The 19,715-nt window shown below is 49.5% G+C and overlaps 1 protein-coding gene across 5 annotated transcripts in view; it reads right to left on the bottom strand.

The window, feature by feature from the left end:
* FAM169A (family with sequence similarity 169 member A) overlaps nt 1-19,715 on the bottom strand; it is a 385,897-nt gene that overhangs the window by 149,561 nt on the left and 216,621 nt on the right. For all 5 annotated transcript variants that reach the window (XM_085632310.1, XM_085632313.1, XM_085632312.1 and 2 more), the window contains exon 8: nt 18,155-18,381. In XM_085632310.1, the coding sequence (XP_085488436.1) occupies nt 18,155-18,381 (227 nt within the window). The remainder of the gene's footprint in view (nt 1-18,154; nt 18,382-19,715) is intronic.

Raw genomic sequence — 19,715 nt, 5'->3', positions numbered from 1 at the left:
CTCAGTTGCAGGTAGACTGGCAATATCAAAAATGGTACTGCTACCACGCCTTTTATACATCTTTACGAACTTGCCAGTGGTGTTCCCCAAAAGCATATTCAAAACTCTGAACACTCTGTTAAATCAACTTAATATGGGGCACGGACAGATGTAGATTAAGTTTATCGAAGTTGCAATTCCCACCAGATGCAGGAGGAATGGGAGCACCGGACGTTTATGCATACTGCCTCGCTACACAAGTACAATGGCTCTCATATTGGCTAGCAGGTCGAAATTTACATGAAATAGCATACACACAACAAATGCTAGAACACGGTAGATTGCACAGACTGCTATGCCCCATTAGCATGTCTCCACCCCTATCTCAAACGTTGCAATAATTTACTGGAAGCAAGCACTAAAATATACTGCAAACACCCCAGCAACACTGGCTGTTAACCAACAGGCAGTTGGAACCCTGGACACAAGCCGGAGCGAGCAGAGTAGGTGATCTCTTTGGAGAGGGAGCACTCTCATCACATACAGATTTCACAAATGAACGAGGGGTCCCAGGAGCACTGTTTTTAACCCATGCAAGCCTGGTAGCTTATATTAAGAGAAACTCGGCTCCTCAGGGAATGGAACCCACAACAAATGAACTAGTTCATCTAATGTACCTCATGGAAATGGGTAGCCACCTCACACGTTGGTTTTATTACAGGATACGCACACATCAACCATCCCCACAGAACCCAACACTCAGTAAATGGGAGCGAGATATAAATAGACCACTTCTGGACAAAGAGTGGATTACTATACTTGAATACCTAAAACGAGTATCCTGCAACACGCGTTTTAAATTCATCCAATATATGATAACTCAAAGGGTTTATTTAACACAACACAAATTACATTCCATATATCCAAATACTACAGCATCATGTCCCAGATGCGTTGAACAAAATGCAGATCTTGTCCATATAATATGGACTTGCGCCAAACTAAGAGGGTACTGGGGAGGGATATCCACTGTTCTAGAAGAAGTACTGGGCGATAAAGGATTCCACACAGTAGAAGCATGTATCTTGGGACTATACAGATGGCGAAAAGGTCAAGAGGTACAAGCTAGATTTGCAGACCTTGCCCTACTATTAGCCAAACGTGGTATAACTAAGAGATGGAAATCACCAACAGCCCTAACATTGCACGATTGGAAGGAAGAAGTGGAAAAATATGGACTAGCTGAAAGTGTAGCTATTAGCAGAGAAGAAAATAGAGGACTACGAAAGAAGCCTATTGCTATGGGCTGGACACTATATTGACGTCCTTTAAAACAGCTGATGCTTTAAATCCTGGAGAATAGCTAAACACTAATTTATGTTCTTCATCCATGTCCACAACTCGATTTCCACATAGGAAACAAGTATACCACCTCGGGAGTAATCCCAGCGAATAATAGACATGATTACTAAGCCTACCAATTCCCCAATACACAGGTACCAAAGTACACTATATGAACCCACACAGGATTTTAGGTCAAGACTTATCAAATAGCACTGAGTAGGCCAGAATCTATACTTATATTCTAATCCTTTTCCTTATCCCCAGATCCTTTTTCCTTTTTGTACCTCGGAGCCGTCAGCTGGGAGGGAGGGAGGATAGTTTGAAATGTTTGATTGTTATATTATTATTATTATTATTATTACAAACTATCATAATCTTATTGCATCAGCAAGATACATAACAACTGTCAGTACAATGACTGAATAAGCACGACAGTGGCTTACATAGAACTGTAACTATAAATCATGGACACAATGATATGCAATATTCACTATATGTTACTTGAATGTTTATTTGCATTGTCCTCCTGTATCAACGTGACCTTTGACACATTGTAGCAAACAAATAAAATATGTAAAAAAAAAAAAAAAAAGATTGGAGTAGTGTTGCATCTGAGGCCTAACAAACTTGTAAAGAAACAGTTGATTAGATTAAAGCTTGTCTACTTCAGACCAGCTCTCAATCTTTGAAACCAATACTCTAGAGAAAACCTTCTGAATATCTTTGAAGGAGATTGACAACATCTGGCTTATCCTGCTTCTACATGCTATTATAGGCCCACTGATACTTTTGTCTCTTGCTAAAATACCCAAACAACAAGTAACCAAAAAGCTTTGGTTCTTCTAAGAAATCAATACTACACTGAATGATTCTGTCACCTGGGTCTCAGCATTGACTGTCTTGGTTGATGCCATACATGGTTTATGTTCTGGAGCTGATGCACAAGTTACTACTTGTGTAACGATATATCTGTAAGAGACATAGTTAGTGATAGATTCCTTACCTTAGAATATTCCCCAGGCGTCAGTCTGGATCCGGAAAGTTTTCTGCTTAGCAGTACCCCTGCGCGCCAGTAGGTGGCGCCGTGCGGTTCCGCGCCCCCACACCAGCGTCCTGCGCGCCGGGATGCCATCACGGAGGCTACTTAGGCACCAAGCATGCGTTCTGACGTCAGTTCTGTACACAACTTTCCGCGCTGAAACACAGTCATGCGAGAAACTACCCTTTAGTGCATAAAACTAGGGCCCTAAAAGGGGATGACCTTAACCCTAATAATCAGTTCGCAGAACGGGGAGGATGGGTGGGGCGGTAAGGAATCTATCACTAGCTAATGTCTCTTACAGATATATCGTTACACAAGTAGTAACTTGTGCATCTGAAAGAGACAAGTTAGTGATAGATTCCTTACCTTAGAATAGATACCCCAGCAATACCAACCCCGGTGGTGGGTCTGCGAACAAAATTACACCAGAAAGTCACGGAGCACAGAACGGCCAAAGAAGCCGTCTCTCCGGACCTGACTGTCAAGGCAGTAGTGCTTGGTAAACGTGTACAGCGAGGCCCACGTAGCTGCCTGGCAAATATCCTGCAAGGGGACACCGCGTCCCAAGGCAGCAGTGGCTGCAGTTGCCCTGGTCGAATGGGCACGCAGTCCCACAGGAGGCTCCTTCTTGGCCAAGGAGTAACAGGCTATGATGCGCAGAACGACCCACCGGGAGATGGTTCGTTTGTGCACCACCCAACCTCTTTTGGCGCCCACGTAGCCAACAAAGAGCTGATCATCCACCCGGAACTGCTGTGTACGCTGCAGATAGAATGCGAGCGCACGTTTTGGGTCCAGACGGTGGAGCCGCTCCTCTTCCCTTGAAGGATGCGGAGGTGGAAAGGGCGTGATGTGGAAGGGCGTGACAACCTTAGGCAAGAAAGAAGGATGTGTCCTCAGAACCACCTTGTCTGGATGAACAGAAAGGAAAGGAGGTTTGGAAGAAAGAGCCTGGAGCTCACTCACTCTCCTGGCAGAGGTGATAACTACCAGGAAAGCCGTCTTTAGAGTAAGAAGACGTAAGGGAAACTTATGAAGGGGCTCAAAGGGAGCGCACATCAGAAAGGCAAGTCCCACTGAGGCATTATGAAGGGCACAGGTGGGAACGCATGCGTAATGCCCTTAAGAAAACGGTTAACAACCGGGGACTTAAAAAGAGAAGGCTGATCTGGAAGCAGTAGAAAGGCAGAGATGGCCGAAAGATAACCTTTAAGAGTGCCCAGAACAGAGCCCTGCTGGGCCAAAGAGAGAAGGAACAGAAGAACCTCAGAAAGAGGGGCAGAAAGGGGATCCACAGTCTTAGCTGTGCACCATGCCACAAATCTGTTCCACCTACAGGCATACACCGTTTTACTGGAGGGACGCCTGGCTGCCAGGATGACATCACAGACTTCGGGAGGAAGATCGAAAGGTGTCAACTGTCGCTGCTCAATCTCCAAGCATGGAGGTGGAGGCTGGACAGGTTTGGGTGGAGGACCGTCTCCTGCTGCTGCGACAGAAGATCCTCCCGAAGAGCCAGACGGATCAGGGGATCGATGCTCATACTGAGTAGCTCGGGATACAATACTCTTCGAGCCCAGTCCGGAGCCACAAGAATAACTTGGGCCCGGTCGCGCCTGATCTTCTTCAGCACTCTGGGCAGAAGTGGTATAGGCGGAAAGGCGTACAACAGACCGCAGCTCCACTCGAGACGAAAAGCGTCTCCGAGCGAGTGCCGCCTTGGAAATTCCAACGCACAGAACTGATGACATTGCGCGTTCTCTTTGGTGGCGAATAGATCTAACCAAGGCTCTCCCCATCGCAGAAAGAGACCTTGCGCCACGTCCAAGTTCAGACGCCACTCATGACCCACCATGCACCGGCAGCTGAGTTCATCCGCCCAGGCGTTCAGAGAACCTGCCAGGCGTTGAACCACCAAGGTACTGCCTTGATTTCCCAGCCACGTCCAGAGGCGCAGAGCCTCCTGACATAGGGTCCACGACCCCACCCCGCCCTGTTTGTTGCAATACCACATGGCGGTGGTGTTGTCCGTGAACACCTGCACTACACTTCCCCGGACAGAGGGAAGGAATGCCTTCAGTACAAGCCGGATCGCCCGCAGCTTCAGAAGGTTGATATGGAGCTGGGACTCCGCCGGAGACCAGAGGCCTCTGATCTCCGCCTCTCCCATGTGGCCTCCCCAACCCAGGAGGGACACATTCGTCACTACTGTGTGCTCCGGTTGGGGAAGGGAAAGGCATCTGCCATTGACCCAATCGTGATTCGTGAGCCACCACTGCAATTGCTGTGCAGTGCCCTTCGAGATCTGGACATGACTGACGTCCCGGAGGTCCAAGATGGGGCGCAGGCCCCCCTTGTCCTTCTTGGGGACCAGAAAGGAGTGGGAATAGCAACCACTCCCCACTTCCTGATCGGGAACGTACTCGATGGCCCCCTTGGCCAGGAGCGCCGTGATTTCCTGACGGAGAAGAGCCAAATGATCCCCCGACATGCAGTGGTACCGAGGTGGCATGGCTGGAGGGGAGGACAGAAAGGGGAGCGAGTAACCTTGGCAGATTATCTGCAGCACCCACTTGTCCGACGTAATCTCGCGCCAGTGGTGGAGGTGAACCCTGCCACCCACTGGCGTGGGGTGCCCCCTGCAGCTCAGATTAGGAAGGTTTCGAGGCGGAAGCAGCGGGGGTGGAAGTGGACTGCCCCGCACGCTGGTTACCAGACCCGCCCCTGCGGAACCCACGTCCGCGGCCTCGCTGAGGCTGGTTCTGCACAGGCTTGCTGGAAGAGTGCGCCTGGGCACCCCTGCCCTGGCCACGAAAGGAACGAAACCCCGTAGTGGCAGGGTTTTTCAAGGAAAGATCCAAAGACTTGGCCGTGGCACAAGAGTCTTTAAAGCGCTCCAGGGCATTGTCAGCCTTATCGCCAAAGAGGCGGGAGCCATCGAAGGGCATGTCCATGGGAGAGCTCTGGACATCGGGTGAGAAGCCAGTGGAACGCAACCATGCGTGGCCCCGCAACGCCACCGTCAAGGAAATCGCCCTGCCCAACAAATCAGTGGTGTCCAAACCACACCTGATGGCAAACTTCGCCGCATCCTTGTCCTCCGCAATTGCTTGGGAAAGGACAGCCTGGACCTCCTCAGAGCACTGAGGCAGTACCTCTGCCACCGAATCCCACACTGCGTGGGAGTAATGGCCCAATAAGCAGGCGGTATTAACCGATCTCAGCCCCAAACTGGCTGAGGAGAACAACCTCTTGCCATATTGGTCCAGCCTCTTAGAGTCCTTATCCGGCGGAGCCGAGGGAAAGGCACTCTGCGATGTCGAAGCGTGAATGACCAGGCTCTCAGGCGTGGGGTGAGTGGTCAAGGAGGTGGGATCACCAGGCGCCGGGCGATGACGCCTAGCAACGTTCTTATCCACCGGCGCCCCCGAGGCCGGCCGCAACCAAGTACCCAAGAGGACTTCGGTAAGGGCCTCATTGAAAGGGTGCAGCGGCTCCGACAACGTAGACGCCGTCTGGAGCACCTCCGTAAGGAGGTTGGTCTTAAGGGCCACCGTAGGGAGGTCGAGGTGGAGAGTCTAAGCGGCTCGACGCAGCACCATAGTGTAGGAAGCGCCCTCCTCCATAGTAGGCAGAGGCGAGGCAAACCCCGGGTCAGAAGACACATCAAGTTCACCCGCATCTGAAGGTCATCCACCCAATCCTGCTTGGAGTCACACTGCCGCGCAAGGGGGTCCTCGGAGCCGTCCCAGTCCTCATCCGGCTCCGAGGTAGAAGGAGCCGGTCCCGGCGGCAGGACCGGAGCCGGAAAGGGGGCTAGCAGCGCCGGGAGCGACGCCAGGAGCGGCGCCGGCTGGGGCCGAACCGGAGCCGCATCCCAATGAGGATCCCAGGTCGAAACGAAATGGTCCGAGAACCGAGGCAGGGGCGGGATAAACGGCACCCAGTGCGGCGCCTGTGGTGGAGCCAGGGACGGCGCTGGGGCCGGAGCCAAGGGCAGTGCCGGGGCCGGAGCCAGCGGCGTTGCACCTTGTGGCGCCAGGGCCGGAGCCACTGGATCCAGTGGCTCCGGGGCTGGAGCCGGAGCCGCCAGGTCAACAGGATCTGGACACGGGGCCCGCAGGAGCCGGAGGCCCAAACAGGCGGTCCATGGCAGCAAGAAACTCTTGCCGCTGTTCGGGAGTCGCCGACAGACCCGGGTATAGCGGGTAGGCCGCGGGACTCCCAGGCTCCAGAGGAGCCGCAGGGGCGGAGCCCCTGTCCCCTACGTCCGCCTCCAGGGGTCAACGGGGGAACATCGGAGAGCGAACACGCTTCTTCGACTTTTTCTTATGGCGTCGCTTACCGGAATCTGAAGATGAAGACTTGAGAGTCTGAGGAGCGACGGCTGCGGTCCTGCGAACGGCCCCTAGACCCGGAGCGGCGGTGAGAGGAGTGCTGGACCTCCAGCAACTTCCAGCGCCGCTCCCGTAATACCTTTGTGGCCATGGCACGGCAGTCCCGACAATCCCGGGAGTCGTGGTCGTTCTCCAGGCAGTAGAGGCAGACATCATGGGGGTTCACCACCGACATATTACGCTGGCACGACCCGCAAGACTTAAAGCCGGGCATCCCTACGTGCACCAGGAGACAAGAGAAGGAGACAAAAAATTCTCAAAAAAGTGGTAAAAAAATGACCGAGGTCTGTGCTCAATCCGGATCTGCGCTTTCGGCGCGGAAAATGAAAGAACTGACGTCAGCGCGCATGGGTGGCGCCTAAGTAGCCTCCGTGACGTCATCCCGGCTCGCACGACGCCGGTGACGGGCGCGAAGCCGCACGGCGCCACCTACTGACGCGCAGGGGTACTGCTAAGCAGAAAAATTTCCGGATCCAGACTGACGCCTGGGGAATATTCTAAGGTAAGGAATCTATCTCTAATGTGTCTCTTTCAGATTCTGACAGTGTCAAGCCCTGATATTATTAAAATTATCAGTAATGTTTCACACTGCTAACTACAGCCTTGCCGAACAGAGAAAAGGAATTGGGTATGGATGGAGCAGTGCTAAATAGTTTTTCATTTTTTTTGTCTGAATAAACTTATTGTCGCCTTGAAGCCATTCACATCATCTACGTCTTCCATTTCCTGTGCTGTGCCTCATGGATCCATGCTCTCGCCATACCTTTTGAACATCTAAGTAGCTCCTTTGGGCTCTTTCATCCACTTTGTTTCCCATTTTATACTTAATGCTGATGACACTGAGTTTCTTTTTTAACCAAGTCATTGCGCCATCAGTGATACAAAAGTTAGCAGGGTATTTGGACATCAGACAGTAAACAAGAACGCATTGCCTAAAGCTTACAGCTAAAAAGATTAAGCTGTTTGTGCAGGCCTATGGCAACGCACCGTAAGGTCCTTCGAGTTGGGCCTATATCTTCTATCTTTTTGCACTGTCAAAATCTGCATTTTACTGCTGACTCAGGACTACAAAAGTCTTCCCAGGTTTCAGCCACCGTCTCTTCTTACACCTTTCAGGAGAAGAAGTTGCAAACTACCTATCTCCTGCAAATTCTGTACTTGCTGGATACCATTTAGAATACTTCAATAGTCAGTAATCAGCAAAAGGGCTTAGGGAGCACACCCTAATCAATGTTCTCAATAAACATTTATTTTATATTATATATTGGAAATGCAAAAACAAGTGCAGGTTCATCACATATTACATATAATGAAGCAGTGCCTATCTAGTCATTTAAACTTTTTATTTTTGAGGTTTAACTTTGTTTTTATTGACAATCCGCAATAAAGTAACATACAATTCCAGAAAATTGCGCCCTGCTATTCGCCATTCGGAACATTTACAATCCATGGTCTTTCTTAACATGCCATAACCGGGAACCCCCAGCAGTGTGCCGACTGGGCTTACTAAAATGTCCGAAATGTCTCTATGCTATCTGGAAACTCACTCCAACTCATAGGTGGCCCTGCCATTAAACAGAATAAAGAAAAAACAGGCCCCCCACTTCCCTTCCTCAGACTGGTGTGCTTGGGACGACTGAACTATCTACTAAAAATGACGCATGCATAGCTGTATTGCGGATGTGTTAGACTGGGAATGCCAAGCCCATGAGGCGCAGAAGACGCAGGTACCTGGGGCATGTGATTTCGTTCATCTCAGTGGACAAGAGGGAGAGTAGCAGCTGCCAGATTTAATTAAATCTCGTCATGGAGTTGGTGAGTGAGGCCTGTATGCGTTCCATCCCGAGAATGTACCATAGTCTGTGTAGCCACACCCTAAGTATCACCCGCGTTCCCCAATGCGATAAGATGTTTTGGATAGCCGCCCCCAATGCTAGCCCCATTTGATTCCCTTTTCGGGACCGTAGTGGATATGTCAGCGGGTTAGGTAGGCCCAAAACCACGTAGGCCGGAAATCTCGGGATTTGCATATCGAATTGGCGCTCCACATCATACAGGATTGCCGACCAATAGCTCGCCAATTCTGCATATTCCCAAAATAAGTGAACTAGAGTGCTTTCCGCCCGCACCCACACCAGCAAGTTGGGCTACGATCAGGGTTCCCCCTATGTAGACGTACCGGCGTCAAGTACCAGTACATAGCCACCTTAACTGCCGTCTCTCTACTAGCGGTATTACGTGCAGTGTGGGAAGCTTGATAATAAATATCCGTCCATTCTTTTGCCGTGTGGTCCCTCCCCAACTCCCTCGCCCATCTCCTCTGTTCAGCCGTGGGTTCTCGTGGAACGTGAGGGAGTAGCGCCTCATATAGCTCAGAGCTCATTTTCTTATCCGTGGTCTTCGTGTAAAGCCATTTCTCGAATTTCGTCAATTTCCCAGAGACTTTAGGTAGCACCTCTGCCTGAAGTAGCCAATGCGTTAGTTTCAGATAGTGGAACCGTTCGATCTCCAGAAGACCATATTCTGCGCACATGTCTTGGAAGGAAAGAATACGCTCCAAATCGAAAAAGTGCCCTGCTGCCTTGCAGTCTGTCTCTCTCCACCTCGGAAATGCCCTTTCGCCAGCTCCCGGGGAAAAGTCGTAGTTGCTGAGGATAGGAGTCATTCGTGAAGAGAAAGAGGACAGCCCTTTTTTAAGAACGACCCCGTCCCAAACCTTTAGCAAGGTGTGTGTGACAGGGGAGCCCCCAAGATTGGGAGGTCTGTCATCACGCTTAAGGAATGGGACCTTCCAAAGCAACAGCTTGGCCAGCGCCCTGTCCTGGAACAGCCATCTCTTTTCAGATTCGGATCTGCTCCATTCCACTAGATAGCGAAGCTGTGTTGCTCTAAAATACTGTAGGATATTCGGTATCCCCAACCCCCCTCATCTGGCCGTAAGTAGCTCAGTTCTTTCCGTAGCCGAGGCAGAGCCCCCCACCAAACAAAGTGCTGAATTGCTTGTTGCAGCCTCTGGAAAGCACCGGGTGGGGCCAAATCGGGATTGTTTGGGAGAGGTATAATGGTTTAGGTAGGATGGACATCTTAATTGCTGCCACTCGTCCCAGAAGGGATAGCTGATAATGCTTCCACTGGTGCAAGTATTGAGCAATTGGAGAGGATAATCTAGTATAATTGAGCGTTACCATTTGGGACACCGACGGGGCCAGTTCTATGCCCAAATAGGGGACAGTCGCCGTCACCTGTATACACGCATATGTGTTCCCAATCGAGGTGAGTGAATGACCTGTTCGGTTCAGCCATAGGATCACCGACTTCCCGACATTAACCCGGAACCCCGAGACCCGTCCGAAGGCCTCCAGCTCCTGTAGAAACGCCGGGACCGACCGTGCTGGAGTTTCCAGGGAGTACAAAAGGGGGTGGTGATGGACAGAGCATCAGAACCAATCAAACACTCACACCCAGTCAACAGATCTGGGTTTGATCCATCACCGTTCTTTAGCCCACTCTGCCACCCCAGTTCAGACATGGCCATATGGAAATCAGTCTGACCCTGTGCCTCATGGGAACAGTCCAGCACGAACTGCCAAGCCATGCCTTCCCTGGACCGGAAACAAGCTTCCTAGGACCGGTTTCTGGCATTTCAGCTGTCTTCAGCCAGGCTTGCTTGAATCCAGTGGCAAAGTGAGCAAGGGACTCACGTCTGAGCATACCCTGCCAACTTATGGCGAACAAAGCGGTACAAAAGGGGGTGGTGATGGACGGAGCATCAGAACCAATCAAACACTCACACCCAATCAACAGATCTGGGTTTGATCCATCACCGTTCTTTAGCCCACTCTGCCACCCCAGTTCAGACATGGCCATATGGAAATCAGTCTGACCCTGTGCCTCATGGGAACAGTCCAGCCCGAACTGCCAAGCCATGCCTTCCCTGGACCGGAAACAAGCTTCCTAGGACCGGTTTCTGGCATTTCAGCTGTCTTCAGCCAGGCTTGCTTGAATCCAGTGGCAAAGTGAGCAAGGGACTCACGTCTGAGCATACCCTGCCAACTTATGGCGAACAAAGCGGTACAAAAGGGGGTGGTGATGGACGGAGCATCAGAACCAATCAAACACTCACACCCAGTCAACAGATCTGGGTTTGATCCATCACCGTTCTTTAGCCCACTCTGCCACCCCAGTTCAGACATGGCCATATGCAAATCAGTCTGACCCTGTGCCTCATGGGAACAGTCCAGCCCGAACTGCCAAGCCATGCCTTCCCTGGACCCGAAACAAGCTTCCTAGGACCGGTTTCTGGCATTTCAGCCGTCTTCAGCCAGGCTTGCTTGAATCCAGTGGCAAAGTGAGCAGGGGACTCACGTCTGAGCATACCCTGCCAACTTATGGCGAACAAAGCGGTACAAAAGGGGGTGGTGATGGATGGAGCATCAGAACCAATCAAACACTCACACCCAGTCAACAGATCTGGGTTTGATCCATCACCGTTCTTTAGCCCACTCTGCCACCCCAGTTCAGACATGGCCATATGCAAATCAGTCTGACCCTGTGCCTCATGGGAACAGTCCAGCCCTAACTGCCAAGCCATGCCTTCCCTGGACCGGAAACAAGCTTCCTAGGACCGGTTTCTGGCATTTCAGCCGTCTTCAGCCAGGCTTGCTTGAATCCAGTGGCAAAGTGAGCAAGGGACTCACGTCTGAGCATACCCTGCCAACTTATGGCAAACAAAGCGGTACAAAAGGGGGTGGTGATGGACGGAGCATCAGAACCAATCAAACACTCACACCCAGTCAACAGATCTGGGTTTGATCCATCGCCGTTCTTTAGCCCACTCTGCCACCCCAGTTCAGACATGGCCATATGTAAATCAGTCTGACCCTGTGCCTCATGGGAACAGTCCAGCCCGAACTGCCAAGCCATGCCTTCCCTGGACCGGAAACAAGCTTCCTAGGACCGGTTTCTGGCATTTCAGCCGTCTTCTCGCCAACTCTCCCGCGGTGGACGTTGACCAGTGGTGGGTTGATCGTCGGGGCTGGGCGATGGCAAGCCCAGCAGCTTGCGGGCCTCTTGCAGCGATCGAATCTGGTGGAGCCGGCCTTCCCATTTAAATATTATGCGAAATGGGTGTCCCCAGCAATATGCCACACCCTTATCGCGCAAGTGGGAGGTTACGTCTCGAAAGTCTAGCCTTTTCTGAAGGGTGATGGCTGCCAAGTCCTGATACAGCGCAGTGCTTTGGCCCTGGTAATGGAGCGGTTGTTTTGCCCTGGCCTCCCGTAGAATGCGCTCCTTCAGGGGGTAATCCAGCAAGAAAGCGAGGATATCCGGTGGTGGTGCCGTGGCCCACCTACGCAGACCCACTCTATGGGCCCTATCAATGCAGATTTCCAGGTCTGCTGGTGCCCCAAGTATCTCTCGGAACAGGGCTTGTAGGGAGTGGACCATGTCCGCGCCCTCTGCATCCGAAGGGACTCCCCGCACCCGTATGTTATTCCGCCGAGAACGGTTTTCAAGATCCTCCGTGTGGGCCTGGAAGTCAATTTGCTGCTCCCTCAAACAGATCACCTCCTGCTGGAGTTGTGTCACCTCATCCTCCTGAGTTTGCTCTTGGTCTTCGATCGCTGCCAACCGGTCTTCCAGGGTGTCCATCTCCCGGCAGATCTCTCTCACTTCCCCCGCCACCTTGCTTTTTAGCGTTTGAAAATCGTCTTGCAGAGTATTAAATAATGTCTCTAGAAACGCACCGTTATCAGCCCCTCTGGCTCAGAGCCCGCTGGAGTGGGTTTAGTGAGCATATCTTTCAATGTGCGGTCCTTCATGGTCCGTTGCATCGCCATGGCGGCAGCGGGCAAGGCGAGATCTCTGCTGCGGGCACTCCCCGGTCTTGATGAAAGCCTGCTTGTAGCTCCGTGTGCACCGGTTGGGGGAGCGCCACCGTGTTGACCCCAGTCCCCTGAGGTTCACCGCTCCTTTCTTGGATATGCCCCGTGGGAGGGACCTCCACCCCTTTCTACTGCTTCGGAGGGGCTGTGGCGGATGATCGTATGTTCTGTGAGTCACTGGGGCCAGCGACCCTGAGAGTCCAATCTTCTGCGTGACTGAGGGGTAGCGCTCGCAATGGAGTGGCTGAGCTTAAGCCGTGATGGGGTGACAACCACCTCCCTAGGCAGGACGAGCGCCAGTCGGTCCCCCTGGCCGAAGCCCCTCAAGGGCCATTGCTCCCTCCACTTGACTGCTTATCTCTGTTCCTGGCCGCCACGCCCCGATCCTCCTCCGCTCTGGTCATGCACCGGAACGGTGCGCCCTACGGCGCTGTACCCCAGTAGTGCGCCGCAAAAGCTGGTAGCCCCACCGCTCGAGTCACACTGTGGAACTAGTGGCCCCCCAACCACCTGGGGAAACCTCAAGTGGCCTGTCACAGCCACGTGTGGACACCAGCCGATTCGTGTGGCCGATGCCTTCCTGTGCCGCCTCGCCACTGCACTGTTGCCGCAGGGCCACCCCAGTGCGCCCCAAGGCCAACCACCACGCCACCAAATAGAGCGGGCACCAGGCGGCTCCCTGGCCGGGGCCCGCTATAGGAGATCTTGCGCTCCGAAGCTGCTGAGACCAATACACCGAATTGGGTGTGAATGTCCTTATTGAAAGGCTAGAGGCTCCCTTTGCCCTCAGCATAGGCGCCTGCCTGTGCTCCTTACTGCCAGGCCCTGCACCATTAAAAGATTAGTCGTGTTGTGGGTCTCCTTACCCCTTGACTCGGGCCACTGGCAGCATGCTGCGAAGCCTGGAGGCGCTGGTGCCCAGGTCGCGCTGTGACTGGCTAGGCCCCCCCGGAGCCGGTCTCGAGCGCGTGCCGCAATTGCCAGAGGGCGCAGCCGAGGAGTCTGGCTGATGCCCCTCCGCACCGCGCTCGGCCTCCCACTACTGCCTCTTACCGCTGAGGGACCCTCTGATAGGGGGCAAATCAGCCGATGCCCTTGCCACAGCCCGTCTTCTCCGGGTCGTCCTCTGCCGGGGTGCGCCACATGCGCTCCTCTCCACCCCCAGAAGGTGGAGTTTCCACTCGGACTGCCGGGCGCCCGTTCTGTCACCGGCTTTCCTCTCCTACCTCCGGAGACTCCGCACCTATGCCCGCAGAAAGCCGCGCCGAACACCGCTGCCCACCAGTGCAGGATTGTCGATGGCGTCCAGCTTGGAGGCCTGTCACCAAAAATGTCCCCAGCTCTCCTCAGGCTCCGTCTCTATATGGGCCAGGCCTGGCCGCCATTTTAGCACACCATGTTGCCGCTCGTCACCTGGAGATTAGCCGCTCATTCTAAGGTAAGGTAAGATCGTCTTACATTTCTGAACTAGGAATGGGGTCAAAGCGCACTTTGAGGCAGAACTGGGTTCCCAGGAGCGGGGAATCAAAGGAAAACACGTCTCACCCACTCGCCATCTTGGCCACACCACAACTTTTTATTTTTTAATGAATGCAAAATCACTTCATATTGATCAATGTTTAGAAAACCACAGTAATGTCTCTAGCCATTTGTTCCTCGATTGATCTTGGTTTAAGCAGTCATTGCCTTGTTTTTGAGGGCATAACACCTAAAGTCCACTGTTTTTAACTTTTGAGCCAGGCACTCTTTAAATACTAGTTTAATCACTTCTCATCTTATTTCAATTTAGGTACCTAATATGGGCATTTCCTTCTATCCTTTCAACAATACAAATCGTGACTGGAAATTAGTTTTGGCCTTTACTGTTTTCTTGCAGGATTCCTCAGGACAGTAATCCAAGGACCTGCATTGAAAATGTTTTGCTAGTAAATTTCTATTCTCAAGGGGATCTGGTAAAACTTCTATGGCTGCTTCTATTGGTTCAATTACCGATTCTATTTACCATCATTATAACATGCACACACACCCCCCAAAACACACGCACACACGCACTCACACACAACACACACACATACACCTACTCAAACACACTCATACACATATACTACCCATTTATACCCAATTATAGTTGGGATCACGTTCCCATAGGAATTTGTTTTGGTTTTCTTATGTGTTTGGCATCGTTTGATGAATCCTCCTGAAACTTTAAAATAAAAATCGTATCCTCCTAAGCTCCTTCCTGTAACGTTTTGGGATGATCCATCAAGTGGGAGCTGAGATAAAGGGGGTCGGGGTCCCAAAACACGGTTTTCCCATAATTTTTTTATAGGACATTTAAATACAGCTACAGCCCAAACAAGTGCACAGATTAACACCAAATTTAGAGGAAAGGTAGATCTCGGTCCATAAAGCCTGCTTTTTGTGATTTGCTGTAAATCCGTTCAGTAGTTTCTGAGATATTAAGGCTCAAAATGTATTGATGTTTCACGTCATGGAGGATCTGTGAAGCTGGCAGATCTCAAGATGAGATCAGATTGGCTGCCACCACATCAACAATGATGTGGCGCTGCCATCCTAAAACTCGGGACTCAGTCCCTTGTTGTGGAAAAAACCTTTAAAAAAAGATATAAGAGGAAAGGGCAGGGATACCCACACGCCCCACCCTCCACCAGGACCCAAAACAAATTTAAATAGTTTTTAACGCTAATTCACAGTGAATCCACAAATTTGCAGTACACTTTTAACACAAAGTGTGGGCTCCCGCCTTTAAATCAATGCACCCCTTCGACACAAGGGAGGGCCAGAGGGCTGCAAATCCTTTAATAGTGTAGAGGTGCGGGCCCCCCCTTAAAGCCTCAAAGGCCCCAGGGACCCCTTAATAGCCGTGGCAGCAATTCCTTAAAAGGGGAAGGGGAGTGTGGTCAGCCTCCCTAAACCTCAATGAGGCCTGGGGATCCCATCTCCTGGAACCGGATCTATTGTTGTGTCCAGGAAACCCCATCCCCATGACATTGTTTCCTTGCCCACAAGAGGTCAGACAGGGAATAAAATGTAGGCTCCCACCTGGCTGGCAGGTAAACTGAGACTGCCCCTGCCCAGAATGGGGCAGAGAAGAAAATGTGCTCCCGCTGCACCAACAATGGGTGAATGCAGGAAAGCCGGCAGAGTCATGGGGCTCCGCTGCGGCCCCCAAAGGAAGTTGACTTGTGGGTGCCCAAGGTTAGCACCTACCTTAGGACCCAGGGAATGGCGTCAACTGATCCAGTATTGGGAGGGGGGTCGCCAGTGAGGAGGTCTGCATGCTCCCTCCTGTTTAAATAAAGTTGGACACAGGGGATGTGGTACCCAGGACCATTGTGGGCTCAGAGAGGACTGCTGCATGTCCCCCTTCCCTTAAATAAAGTTGGCCCCTTGAGGATGGGGTTCTCTGAGACAGGGTTCGCTCAGGAAGGGGGACCACCCCCCCCTACTCTTTAAATAAAGTTCACCCCAGGAGATGGGGTCCCAAGGAACCCATGCTGCACATGGCCATTCGCGGTGTAGGGTTAGCTACCTGCCAGGGGTTGGACACAGGTCCCGGCCTGCGGCCAACCCCACGCAGGACACAGGTCATGGCCTGCAGCCAACCCCACACCTGTAACAGCAGATGGGCATGCACGGGTTGGGGTTGGCGTTATGTAATGCAATGTAATGTTATGCAAATACCTCCTAGCACAATGTTGGGACATAATAATGGTGATGGTACATCACAAGGGGCGTGATCCAAGGGGAAAAATTCACAGGAAGGGAACGATGATAGAAATGAAGTGGAATCATGATTAATATATAATCCAGGTACTGACAAAAAATGGGCTAACATTGCTGATCTGACTATATATCTAAAGACGAGCCTGGGGTACAGATATATAAAAAAAAACACTGACATAATGACCCAAATTGGGAGGCCACGGGGGAGGGGTTTGGTAATCTCATGACGAAGCTATCAGGGTAGCATTGATCAGTTCATGTGTGTCGAGTTGTTGTTTTAAATTCTTCTCAAGTTAATGTTGCATTGTCCTAATCCGCACAAAAAACAGGACCTGTGAAACCTGTAGATAACTAAATGCCCGCCATGCTTAATATGTTTAGGGATAATATAGGAATGTGTACACATCTCGGGCCCGATTCACAGAACTAACTTAAGACAAAATCCTAAACTTACTACCATTTTGGTATTCACAGAAGGCACTTACTCATTTTGGTATTCACAGAAGGCACTTACTCATTTCGGTATTCACAAAAGTTAGGAGTCCTAACTTTAGGACTCCTAAATGCCTTCTGTGAATACCGAAAGTCTTAAAATTAGGATTTTTCTCAGTTTAGTAGTAGTGTAGTTACGACTCCTAACTTTAGGACTCCTAAATGCCTTCTGTGAATACCGAAATTCTTAAACTTAGGATTTTTCTCAATTTAGTAGTCCTAAGTTTAGGACTCCTAACTTTAGGACTCCTAAATGCCTTCTGTGACTACCGAAAGCCTTAAAATTAGGATTTTTCTCAGTTTAGTAGTAGTATAGTTAGGACTCCTAACTTTAGGACTCCTAAATGCCTTCTGTGAATACCGAAAGTCTTAAAATTAGGATTTTTCTCAATTTAGTAGTCCTAAGTCTAAATTTAGGACTACTAAATTGAGAAAAATCCTAATTTTAAGACTTTCGGTATTCACAGAAAGCATTTAGGAGTCCTAAAGTTAGGAGTCCTAACTATACTACTACTAAACTGCGAAAAATCCTAATTTTAGGACTTTCGGTATTCACAGAAGGCATTTAGGAGTCCTAAAGTTAGGACTCCTAACTTCTGTGAATACCGAAATGAGTAAGTGCCTTCTGTGAATACCAAAATGAGTAAGTGCCTTCTGTGAATACCAAAATGGTAGTAAGTTTAGGATTTTGTCTTAAGTTAGTTCTGTGAATCGGGCCCCTCCATTTTTACCTCTCACATTCTCCCTGTATACCTGAATCTAATATCTCAGTCAACTGAAAGCTGCCTAGACATAGTAATGTATCAGACCTGCCAAGCCATTGCAGTATAATACATTAGTGCATGCCAAATGTTGACATTTAATCTAAAAAGTATATACTGAGAATGATGTATTTCTATCTAACAGAAAATACAAATAAATAAATAAATTAAAAAAGAAATTGCTGTAACATATCACAATTAATCAGGTTTACCCTGACTGGGTCTACTGTCCGCTAAGATAGTGCACATTGATCAAATATTGGAAATAACAAGCTAAAACTTCAAAACTGATGAAAGTTATAATGATTGGAATAATTTCCATTCAAATTGAGAAATGTGGAAATTCAAGCTTCTGTGTCCAAATTCATTCAAGCACCCTACGGTTTTTATCTGCATGTGTATCACCAAGCTGTCTATACTTGTAGCTAGATTAAGAATACCAACTCAAACATCTACCCTTTTAAAACTAACATCTCACATACTTAGAACTATACATTGAGTACATACCGGAATTTGTTCAGTGCTGTCCTTGTGAAAGGTGTTGGTGTTTGGTTCATTTCCGGACTCAGGCTCTGTTGAAGATTTTTGAGAGGAATCTTCTGGTTCGGTTGAAGATTTTTGAGAGGAATCTTCTGGTTCGGTTGAAGATTTTTGAGAGGAATCTTCTGGTTCGGTTGAAGATTTTTGAGAGGAATCTTCTGCGACTGAGGGGGTGTTTTCACTTGGAGAAGCTCCTGCTCTTAGTAAAACAAACAAAATAGAATGGAAAATATCCAGCCAACAAAATGACTTAACTGGGGATGTGTCAATTATGTCATGGAAGGTGTAAATGGAGATGTTTCACATGGGTTCATCTGAGATGTCATGTGATGTGATATGTACTACCATCGGCGATATACTGAATGAGCAATTAATGCTCTCTTAGAGCATTGATACACAGCTTAATCCTTCCTTTGAAATTAGCTGGGGTATTAGTCACCTATTCCACTACTAAACCTATAATGTAAAACTGTCACCGATTTTTCCAGCCTGCTCTTTTGAGGCTTTCACATGATGTATACTGATGGTCAACAATAGTATTAGGTGTTGTTCTATGCTTCACTTTTACTATTATACTCTTGTACTGACTTTACTTTTCCAGTAAAATACTTCTGTATTATATCTATTTCAATTAAAAAAAATGTTTATTCCAAAATTAATATGAACATGCATGTCACAAGAATGAATCAATAACGCACACCTGCAAAGTAAGACACAAAGACATTCTACAGTCTTCAGTGAAAGTGAAGAAGCCATTTACAGGCATGTTGGCCGTTAGATATTTGACTCCTTGCCATGTGTCAAACAAAGTAAGTAAGGAGTGACGCACAAGATGGTCCCTGTGTGGCTCTTGATCAATATTAACCAATGTGTTGATCATTCTTTATGTAACCGTCACTGCATATGTAGGCTCACAATGGTTTGTTCATGCTAAAAGGAATACAGATTGCCTCAATAATAAATCCAAATGGGCCATTGCTGTTTTCTGTTATTACATACTGAACAGTAGGCTAAGTAAATCAGCTACTTAAGTTTACGGCCCTCTCAAAGCTTACCGTTTACTGCACAGTGTGCATCATCCGTGAGCAATAAGGTCTGCATGTGAATTTAAAATGCTGCTGGAGCACACTGGTCTGCAACTCTACACAGGAAGACCTTCTTTACATAGCTTTTGGATGCAATATAGATTTATAGTGAGCGCTTATTGTGGTCTTGCTCATAATTCAACGTCTTTCTTCTGCATTTCAGTTCCCTGCTCATGAATCAATTGCTTTCCTCTGTAACCTTGTGTTTGCCAGGGATGATTTGTATCCTCTGACTGCTGATCTCAGGACCTTGAAATACAGCGCACATAGGATTCTTTTCTCTCCCTCTCTCTGTCACTTGCAGCTCTGTTGCGCACCCGTCTCTTTAACAGCTGCTCACCACTGTATTGGTAGGTGTCCATCCGTAAATGGTGTTTAAACCATTGCAAAATGGCTGCCTGAGCTTGCAACTATACTTCCATGAATTGTGGCTTAGAATTTTT

This window comes from Triturus cristatus, chromosome 2_1, assembly GCF_964204655.1.
Source record: "Triturus cristatus chromosome 2_1, aTriCri1.1, whole genome shotgun sequence".
NCBI classification, from domain to species: Eukaryota; Metazoa; Chordata; class Amphibia; order Caudata; family Salamandridae; genus Triturus; species Triturus cristatus.
This window is presented reverse-complemented; position numbering and strand designations above follow the sequence as displayed.